Source organism: Copadichromis virginalis, linkage group LG20 (assembly GCF_057382275.1).
Source record: "Copadichromis virginalis isolate Kocher_CV1m ecotype Utaka linkage group LG20, C_Virginalis_male_GT1.1, whole genome shotgun sequence".
NCBI classification, from domain to species: domain Eukaryota; kingdom Metazoa; phylum Chordata; class Actinopteri; order Cichliformes; family Cichlidae; genus Copadichromis; species Copadichromis virginalis.
The window spans coordinates 26,761,972-26,773,163 of NC_140637.1; the positions used below are offsets into that span (position 1 = coordinate 26,761,972).

At 38.7% G+C, this 11,192-nt stretch overlaps 1 protein-coding gene and 1 long non-coding RNA gene across 2 annotated transcripts; one reads left to right on the forward strand and one right to left on the reverse strand.

Annotated features, from left to right (window-relative positions):
* Positions 1-1,572: 1,572 nt before the first annotated feature.
* LOC146684955 (uncharacterized) lies at positions 1,573-3,446 on the reverse strand. The gene is made up of 2 exons (XR_014917078.1): positions 2,738-3,446; positions 1,573-2,330 (listed from the first exon to the last, which is right to left on the reverse strand). It is a non-coding gene; the product is annotated as an uncharacterized LOC146684955 (long non-coding RNA).
* Positions 3,447-6,080: 2,634 nt separating this feature from the next.
* Positions 6,081-8,457, forward strand: LOC146684956 (uncharacterized). The gene is made up of 2 exons (XM_085444559.1): positions 6,081-6,264; positions 7,655-8,457. The coding sequence occupies exons 1-2, from the start codon at positions 6,094-6,096 to the stop codon at positions 8,015-8,017; spliced, it is 534 nt and encodes a 177-aa protein (XP_085300685.1). The 5' UTR covers positions 6,081-6,093; the 3' UTR covers positions 8,018-8,457.
* The last annotated feature ends 2,735 nt before the right edge of the window (positions 8,458-11,192 follow it).

Genomic DNA, 11,192 nt, shown 5'->3' on the forward strand with positions numbered 1-11,192 from the left:
CACAATGTGTAGTTTCATAAGCATTATATGTCTAAATGATGCAACACAGATACTCATTTTTTCTTGAGCCACAAGCATGTCTGCAAGAAAAATGTCATCTTACCTTTCTCTCGTTGAGCAGGCATTTCAACTCTACTAAGTTAGGAAAATAAGTGAAAAAGACCAAACAATTGATCCAGGGCAGGCAAAGGCTCTTCCATGCTCACGAACAAGAGAGTGTAAGGTGAAGATAAGGGTTATTTGAAATCAGCAAAGCTTCCAGAAGAGCTTGTGGAAGATAGACTGAGAGAGAAAGAAAGGAGAATAATTTCTGATCATTCTTTTTCATGTCCACAGGCCTCAACATCCAGGGAGAAACCCATGACAGCACGGAGGACTCATGCACGGCCCTGAAGCTTTACAGGAAGTTCCTGGAACTGTTTCAGGAAGGAGAGAATCATTACGGGACGAAGGTCTGACACAGTCTGACTTACACTTCAGCTGCCATCTTGTTTTTAAAAATGGCTGCCCTCCAGGAAAAGTAACATACCTGTATTTAGTCAAAGGAGCTTGCAAAGAAAAGCGTCTGGACTTCTTTAAGTTGCTTGAAGACGTTTCACCTCTCATCCGAGAAGCTTCTTCAGTTCTAAGGTCAAATGGTGGAGAGTCCCAGATATAAACCTAGTGGGACTAACCCCCCACAGAGGGACAAAAGGACCCCCTGATGATCCTCTAAATGCCTGAGCCAAGGTGTGAAACTGGGTGTGGGTCCCAATCAGCCAGAGTTTCGGGTGAGTTCATTGTGAAACCTGGCCCCACCTTATCATGCGAATTCCTGAGATCAGATGGCCCAGGATGTGAGTGGGTGTTGGATATTCACAGACGTGGACTACAGCTTTCTTGGCTGCTGCCTCAAAGCACATTGTGCGCTTTCTATCTTGCGTGCTGCACATTATCGTTTATTATTTAGTAAGTACTGATATCTACTGCTAGCTAGTTTATTGTGATGGTGCTTTTTTTTTTTATTATGTTGCTCTTTGTTGTTTGCTTTCTCTTCTGTTTTTTTTCTCCATACAGGTGACCCAGGTGTTTTTTTTTTGTTTGTTTGGGGTTTTTTTTCTTTCTTCCCCCCGTCTCTTCTCCCCTTTGGTTTTCTTTCTCTCCCTCTCTTTCTTTCATTCTTTCTCCCTGTCCTATCCCCCAGTCATGTCTGTCCCTTTTGTAGCAACTGAAAATAAAATAAATTCATAATTATAATAAAGGTCAATCAAATGGACCAATATGGCAAGGCCATGATGATCCACTTGGTAAAATAAATCTGCTTGGCATCTTTCTTAAGGCCAATTAAGACAACAATTCTGATGGCTATAGATCCAAACGGGACAAAAAATAAATAAATAAATAAAAAAGGATGTGAGTGGGCGTTAACGCATCTGGGAAGGGATCTCAAAACTGGATTATAGATGGCAGAGAGTTGGTGTCGTAAACCCCCGCCTCTGTTCAAAGATGGTCGCTCACAGTGGACATAGATGGCTTTTTTTTTTTTTAAATGACATCAGAAACAGCAGTATGCGACATTACGTGATGGCAGAGCTTCAGTTCATCCTTTGTCATTTTTTTTTTTTTTTTTAATAAATAGGACAGGGGGAATGAATGAGAGAAAGAGGGGGAGAGAAAGAAAGAAAACCAAAGGGGAGAAGAGACGGTGAGAAGGCGGGGGGAAGAGAGAGAAAAAAAAAAAAGAACTCCTGGGTCACCTGTATGGAGAAAAAAAAACAAATTGTGTTTTACCTACTCTTGGTCGTCCTGTAGGCCCGTGGATCCTCCTGCTCCTGTGTCTCCTGGAAGAGCTGGTAGAGGATGAAGTGATTCCATCTCTGGATTAAGCGACCTAGCTTGACTGTTCCTGTCGTCTCCTCATAGTTTTTAACAAGTTTTTTCTAGTTTGATGTCTTTAGTGTGATGATGTTATTCTGATGTGAATAACTTTTTTATTTATGCTCTTTTATAAATTAATATTTTATGCGTATATACATGCCTTGTTAGTTTCTTACTTCATGATATACAAGAAAACATTGACAACTGTGATTAATAAAGAATTGTCTAGCAGACCAACCACTTATTAGATCAGAACTTTTAAACTTACTGACAACTGGGCTGAATTAACCACCCTGCTCGCATTTCTGTTGTTTTTAACAGAGGCAGCCCAGTTACTGTTTTTAAACTGTTCTTGTTTTTTTTCAATCCCTCCTTTACGTTCAGGCTGCCCAGACATCCACTGCATGTCTTCCTGTTGCAGGTGTTTGGAGCCTGACAGGAAGGGCATGGTTTGGTTTTTGGCTTTGTCATTTCTGCAAATGAAAATGGAACATGTAGGGATTATTTCAGGTCTGTTTTGGTGAAATGATTACAAAAATAATTTATGACCAAAGAAATAACTTATATTACGAGGCAGTATTACACCATATTTAGAAAAAAAATCAATTACGAGATTAAAGTCGTTAATATTGAGTTAATTACGTGAATAGGGTTAAAAAAAACTGAATTGATTACAGAAAAGATACATTACTAAAATCGAGCAGCACTAACATTAGCTGGGTGGCCAAGCAAGTGTCTTACACATGAGAATACATCACCAAAAAAAATTAAATAAACTTTTGCAGAAGTAGTTCTCTTGGTACACAGACTGCTCTGTGAAAACATTTCAAGTTTAATATCAGTTTAACATGCAAATTACCCACAGTTTGTTACAACTTACTTAGCTAGGATCTGCCTCGTGTCGAGTCGAAAGATTCGCTGCAGGACCGTGAGTTGAAAGATACATTTACTACGACTCCCAAGATGCATTGCAGTAAAAACCATCCAATCGCCTTGCTTAAGATCTGTTGACATGTCACTAAAGGCGCGCTGTAGATAAATATTGCAATTTGTAAAAAATAAAATAAAAAAATAAAAATTGCAATTTGTAATTACATAATTAAACACTGGGCCAGTTTATTTTCGTATTATCGCTGGTTATTATTTTAGAGTAAATAAAGGAATAACGGGTAGCACCAAGCTGTTGTTATCTTCATTTCCATAGCAACGGCGTTTGAGGATTATGGGTAGTGTGCAGTTACGGGATTAGTGCGCCGTCTGCATAAATTGGTCTGATTGGTTGGAGCCGAGCGCATCCAAAACTAACAGTGGTGGAGTGGTGGATGAATCTATAAATGTGTTTTACGTGTGAAATGAAAATAATAAACCTAACAAAGGATTATATACGTTAAATCTGCGCACTTTCAGCTCGTGAATCACTTTGGAAAACACTGTGTGATGGCCACAACATGAAGCGATTTTATTGTTGAATTATCAGTGATACTTTCATGTGTTTTTGTTGAGAAATGTTAACGATGTCATTAAAAGAAAGCATTCAATTGGGGGGGGAAACCCTAAGCATTTATTAAACCTCATGTTTTCCTTTAAACGTTTTATTTTGCTTTATATTTTAGTGATACTCTGGTAGAGAGGCTCTTATACTGTTAATTCAGCATATACTAAAAAAAAATAAAAGCCTTTAAAAGCCTATTTCTGGACAATTATTATTTTATAATTATATAATTATATAATCAACTATTTTGCAATACTTCCAATCAACACACATCAAAAGAAAAGCTTGTGATGGCATCACATGAGATAACTTAAAGCTCAAAGGCTGTTCCATTGACATGTAACCAATCACTTCAAAGCACAAAACCTCTAATGTCATAGTCTTTTTGTGTGTGTGTGTGTGTGTGTGTGTCCTGTCTGGCACTGTAGCAATCAGAATTATTGTCTGAAGGCCAAGAAAAATGCCCAACAGATTTACTTTCCCAAGTGGGCCTTTTGCTATACTGGTCCACTTGATTGTCATAGTTTATTTGATCTTTATTACTTATTTTTATTCTAAGTTATTGTAATCAGGCCAGACTCGTGGACGGGAAAGAAAAACAAAAAGAAAAGTTCAGAAGAAAGTTAACAGAAGGAGAGGGAAAGAAAAAGGAGAAAAGAGATAGAGAGAAAAGACAATGAAAATCTGCTTCATCACCTTTGTCTTTGTGTCCTTTTTTTTCTCTTTTTCTTTTCCTGGATCACCTGTTGAGAAAGAAAAAAGAAAAGAAGCAGAAGAAGACTAGAGCAATAGAATAAACAACATCACGATGATCTATGGGAATATAACAGTAAATACTAAATGTTAAACATTACTGTGCAGCACGTAAGATCGACAGCGCACAGTGTGCTTTAAGGTAGGAGCCAAAAAGGGTGTAGTTTGTGTGTATGAGCACCCGTGTGTACACCTGTGAGCATGAGCGCGCTTGTATTTAAAAGGTTCCATGTAATGATCTGTTAGAGGGTGTGGGGGGGCCACAGCCCCGTCCACCAGGGCATGAAGCAGGTATGGAGGAGATCAAAACTCCAGACATCCAGAGGCCCTCAGAACACAAGAGACCAAGGAAGACTAAAAGAGGGGCTGCAGCACCACTATTCCAGAAAGAGCTGAGGAGAGTCCCAGATGAGGGGTCACTCAACAGCCGCGGAGCATAAGCTGTTGAGTGTTCATATAGATTTTAAATAACATACCAGTTGATACTGACATATTTTTGTTACATTTGCAGTGTTGTGGTGTTATATTCTCATGATTCTGTTCATTTTATGAGTATATCCTTCTGCCTTGCTTCACATATTTAATGCTGCTTGGCTAGTTTTAGTCGTGCTAGCATCAGTACAGGTAGAAACAGAGAAACATCAGAGAATCTGCCATGCATCGCCCCATCTAAATACAAATGGAAAGTACGAAAATAAAAATATAGATAACTTTATTAAAGCAATCAATGTTCCCAGTGTTCCCATGGTGAAAACACATTTTTTCATATTATGTTCAAGTCAGTTGTTATCCAATTTTAAAACTATAAAATATAATAAAGTCTATTTTTAGTTTATTTTGTTAATAAATAGATTTTTTTTAGGATTTTCAGAAACACTAACGTTATACATAGCAAAATATCTGTAGCCGTATGACAGCCATGTCTAGTAGAAGTCCAAGATATTTCTACAACTCTAGCGTTAAGTTCTTCCAGTCAAACTTTTTCCCCTCACTGTAGATTTCTTGCAGTGTTTGTGTTTGTACAAAAGTGTTGCGTTTTTCAGCCCCCGCCCGCCCCCAAAATAATAATTAATAACAATAAAACCTTGCATACTTTGAGGATAAAAGTTATTTTATAAATGTAGAATGCAGAACTTTAATGAATAATAGTGAAGTTTGTTGAACTGAGTAAAAAGAAACCAACTGATAATTCAGAAGTCTTTTTGACAATCAAAAACAATAATTTTAAATTATAATATAATTAAAAAAATAATTAACACAAAGACGAAACTTAGCTTTAGCAAAGTTGCCATTTTTTTATTTAAAAAAAGTGAATTACTCTTGTTTAGAGGCTCTAGATGAACTTGGTCCTACACCCAGGCCATTTTACCCTTCTATATAGCTTCCGGAAAGTTTTCTCTGTCTTTGAGTTCTTTTGGACATGTTTTCTTTCAATTTAGAATAAGAAAAAATATTTCTTAATCGCGACATTTTTGCTCCTTCATACCAACTCGAGTGTTTTTCCCCCCTTCTTCTTCGGTGCTTAACGGCAACTGGCATCCTTTTCGGCGCATTACCCCACTATCACTTTGAGGTCACTCAATACTGTCGTACGGTGGCCCCTAGAGACAAAGCATGTATAAACTCCAAAACACTTACAAATTCCAAATAGCACGCACAAACTCCTCAACACATACAAAATCCAAAACACATGCAAACTCCAAAACACATGCAAAATCCAAGACACGTACAAGCTCCAAAACACATACAAAATACAAAACACGTACAAAATACAAAACACGTGCAAAATCCAAAACACGTGCAAAATCCAAAACACGTGCAAACTTCAAAACACGTGCAAACTCCAAAACACGTACAAAATTCAAAACACGTACAAAATTCAAAACACGTACAAAATCCAAAACACATGCAAAATCCAAAACACGTACAAAATTCAAAACACGTACAAACTCCAAAACACATGCAAAATCCAAAACACGTACAAAATTCAAATGTCCCTTTTTTGTTTTCAGATTTACATTTGTGGTGGACTCAATGGCAACGAGTGTCTGCAGACAGCTGAATATTACAACCCAGAGAGCAACCAGTGGACGATGATCAGTCCCATGAACAGCCGCCGCAGCGGGATAGGTGTCATTGCATATGCGGATCATGTCTTTGCAGTAAGACCACAAAGTAGTGCTGACACTCACGTAACATACAAATCAAATCTGTAATGTGCTTTGATCAGCAAGGCTTAACACAGATTTGGCTGACACAGAATTTGGCTAACTTTGTTTTGTATTTATCAATGATCAGATTCCTATCCTGACCACAGGTTCAGAGAAGGCATTCTTACTCATTCTATGTATTAATTTAACTGATTAGTGATGTTTCTGCCTCTCTTTTTTTTTTCATGTGCCTCATTCCCAAAATGTTGTGTCTTTGATGATTTCACATTTCACTCAGTACAACAGAAATACTTATTCAAAACCAACATTGTCATCCTCATCGTTCCATAGAGGACATATGTTAGAGACAATTTCAAACTTATCCTGCAATACCTTTAGAAAAATGAGGGAATAAGCCAAGTGATTAGAACTCATCCTCTGGGGACGGTAGGCCTTTTAGCTGTAAATTTATCTTGCTATTTGCCTTAAAACCACTTATTTAGTTGTTTTGCAGCTGCACCCTTTGGTAAAAAGCAAAGATTTTAGTCTCACCTTCTGAGACACACTTCTTTATTTAGCTAGCTACCGTTTAGTATTTATTTTCTATTCAGACTAAGTCTCTATTCAAAAAAAGGAAAAGTTATCATCAGCAGAATGCAGTGACCTTACCCTGGTGCTGACCTCAGGGTCTTTGATCAGGCTTATAGGCACTTATAGCCTGTCAGGGCTACTTTAATCTGTTATAGGAAGAAAGGACTGGAACTCAATGTTCCTTTTTGGACTAAAGGCAAAAGAGCTGTGAAGACATTTATACTGAAAACACAAATACTTTTTGTCGAGGGCTATTCATCTTTGTTGATAATAGCGTGGTGTAATAGACAACAGCACTTTAATAGCTGTAGTTGAGGCTTGAGTGAAAAAAGGTCTCATACAGACTTCCACAACAGCTGGCTTCTACTTTATTTTACTTTCTCCTTTTAATTCAGAAGTCATTTTCACACACCACTGCACCCTGATCTTTTCTAGACATTCCCAACAAATGCGGGCCTGTGAAAATGCAAATACTGGGACGTTAATGGGCCTTTTTTAAACAACTTTTATGTGTAAACTCTATATAACAGCATGAGAATATGTCAGGTAGCTGTTCGCTTTATCCAGGTAAAACCCTAAACCAATCAGAGTATTTCCAGTAGTCAGATCACACCTAAGGTAAACAATTTCCTTGTATCTGCTACATATTAAGGGCAACTTTGGACAATATTGCAACTTAATTCTTCCGTCACTTTCTGGAGTATCTGTGCAAAAGCAGCTAAAGACATATAGCAGGTGCATTTTCTTACAGGGGTACGGTGAAGCTGGTTACACTTACATTCAATCATTTGAGCCACGTATTTACTTTTAGGTTGGTGGCTTCGATGGAAACAACTATCTGCGCACCGCTGAGGCTTACAACCCGCATACCAACACGTGGAACCTCGTGTTCTCTATGCTGACCCCCCGCAGCAACTTTGGCATTGAGGTAATTGATGATCGCCTCTTTGTCGTCGGGGGTTTCAACGGCTTCACCACCACTTCGGACGTCGAGTACTACACCGCTTTAACCAATGAGTGGTATGAGGCGTGCGACATGGATATTTTCCGCACAGACTTGAGCTGCTGTGTGATGTCCGGACTTTCCAACCTGACTGAGTACACCTTTCCTCGTGACTTCCTGCCACTTGAAAATGTTCTGAAATTAGCAATGGAGTCAGCAGAGTCCACGTAAAATCTTTAAAGTGCAGTACTGCCATGTGTCAACATCTGAGTCTCGAACATGAAGGACTGAAATAAATCTTTAGAGCATTAAACTGCTGGTGAACTGGACATTTTATGTATGTATCTCAAAAACTTTCAGTAGGAGAGCCTGCACTGTAGATACTGGGTTTTATTAAGAGAATGCAATTGCAACAATAACAAATTGAAAAGATTTTTTCATTCCCTGTAATGTATGGCTGCTGAGCAGCCATACCAGACATGCACACAGGGTGACCAGATCACAATAAGCCGCATGTCGGACTTTTCAACTCTTGCTAGGTAAACACCATAAGAATAAAGGGAAGTTTTCACTCTCCCTTGTTATTTCAGCTGCGGTTCTGTCTGGTAACAGTCTATAGGTTTGAGTAAGGATGTATCCAATATTTTACAGTTGTACTAGCCAATACCCAATAAAGCAATTCTTACTTTTATACCAAACTAGTCAGTCTCAGCTTAGTCAATTTACTCTTTCACAGTAGAGCCTATTTTCTGAATAGTCTTCTGTCTAAACTCAAGATTAAAAAAAAAAAAAATCTTAAAATTAACTAAAAGCGAGGCTGTCTCTGCACTGCACAAACCAAACACAAAATGTCGGCATGTTAGCCAATATTATCGTGCACCCTTAATTATAACACTGGGCTAACCTGGCCAAATTACAAACAAAAATCAATCACAACCAACATGGACTGTAGTAGCCGTGGAAGGAGAGAGGAAGTCCTTTCCTATAGTCCATCTGACCATATTGGCTTTACTGGCCAATAAAAGCAGTCCACTCAGCCATGCTCTTCTTGTAAGATGATGTGAGATCTCTCTCATGGATTTTGTCCAAGAGAACCTCCGTCTGTATGACGGAAAGCAGAGTGGCTACACACTTTGGGTATGTAAGGTGAAGGGTGTAATAGTAGGCCATAAGGTATAAAGCACCCTCGGTAACCAAGTCTTTTGGAAATGTGGTTATTGGCACATCTCCTACCGCTAGGATGCAGTTGGATGGACTCACAATCAGGACTGGGCAGGAGAGAGGACGTTTCATCAGATAGGTATTAGGGTCTTCTTGGTCCTTTAACACATAACACAGACATACTTTTGTAAGGATGATGCACTTTTGTTTCAAACACATAACTAAAGCTAAATTACAACAAAAGTTGAGGTTCTGAGAAAACACATCTGAAATTGCTACTTTTAATTATTCTCGATGGAATTACTGTTCACATCTGTCTAGCCTTCCTGAAAAACAGAAAACCAAGGCTACATTTAATTAGGTATCATTGAGGTGATAAAAATGTGCTACCACGTAATGCATCCATGTTTGTATTTACTGGTCACAGAGATCTAACCTGTGAGAACCCTCATTCCAAAAATGTGTTTTAGGTGCCTTTTGAAGGCTTAGAACATATAATATGTGAATATAAAATACTTTGGCACTCATCAGAAGCATTTTTTAATACTGTTGTCCCAAAAAGAACAAAAACAAAAAACAACTACTACATTTTACACAACTCACCTCAAGGACATGCACCAGAGCCTCACTCGCATCTCGTGCCCTCTTTGGAGGAGCAGAGGTGGATGGGAACAGTGATGGCAGCACATGTAGGATCTCAAGAGCCTGTTCAGCTATACAGAAAAAAGAATCATCATCTCATTACCACACTTAAACAAAATCCTCAAGCATGTCCAGCAAAATCGCTGGACATGCTCGTAGGCAAGAAGTGAAGCAGCACATGGCGGGGAGAAATGAGGGGTGAGAACAGACACAATTTTGCACCGGAGGTTTTCGGGAAGCTTTTATTTTGGTATTTCCGTTGATTCGTACAATAAATTTGCATATTAGCCTAAACATTTAGGTTTAACATTTAACATTTAGATTTAAATATAATATTTAGATTTAATATTTAACATTTAGATTTAATATTTAACATTTGATGAAAAGTTACAAATATTTTACTAAATGTTGTAAAAAATTACTCGAAAAAACATGTTTTTGTAAGGTTTTGAGCTAAATGTGGAAAAATGTTGCCGTTAATTTCAGCATGTTTCAGTTTACAAACGGCGCCCCATAATTATCAGACTATTTTTGCCGATTACTGCTCACAATTTCTTTGTATTTTGACTTCAAACAACATTTTTTTTTGCGATTAAGTGTCAACAGAGATACAGAAAAGTGGTTACACCTAAAAAGCAAGGTCACTGAAGGCAGCGGTGTGGTTGTACAATGGTGCTGTAACCTTGTCCTGTCACCAGGGGGCGACGTCAAAATATCTGCTGTTGTCTTGTTGGCCCTTGGCTTACGGTGCATTCCAGATTGAGTCGGAAGTCGGAATTCCTGAGCTCCCAGTAGTAATTTTCATCTGGAACTCCCCCTCAACTAGTATTTCCTTCTTGGAAAGTCAGAGCAGGCAGCCTCAACAATCCAAGATGGTGACAGAGAACATAAACATAATCTGCTCTGTCACTCACCTGTATTTGTGACTCATGATATAAGCCACATGCTAAGCACTTACCACATTCTATCAATGAACGTGCTGCAGCTAAAATAAATCCCATCTTACTTTGCTTTTCTGACTTTCCTGCTGGAATGCACAAACTCGGGAATGACGTCACTGCCAAAAAGGACCACAGACATCAGAACATTGACACAGCTGCCAGGTTGGAAAAGTGAAGCAACAAAACAAAAAAACTGTACTCCATTTACAGGCCACCAGGGGGCGACCCCTGCGTCTGTAAAAGACTTCTGGCCCTATAGAGGTCTCTGGGACCTCTGTGAACAGTTCCCTGATGTGTTCAAGGGTTCAGTTTCTCATTTCAGAACACAGCTGAAATGATCAAGACTCACTGAAGGGGTGTGAAATGTGTCTAAATCTAGGGAACAGAGGCCTGATCGACGATATGTTCTGCAGACTCGTGTCTTTGTTCATAAACAGAAAAATGAAGGTAAAACACAAAGGCTTCCTTCAGTTTGACCTCTCAAAGGTCAAGGTCAGTCCAGTCTAACATGTTTTACTTTAACATGAAACGCTGCTATGACCGAGTCTCAAACAACAGAAAATCCAGAGTCTGCTCATCAGCTAACGACTCTGTTTTATGCTGTCGGTGGGTTAAATATCATGAAACGCCTCATTCAGTCAGCTGCATGTTCTTTAGAACCA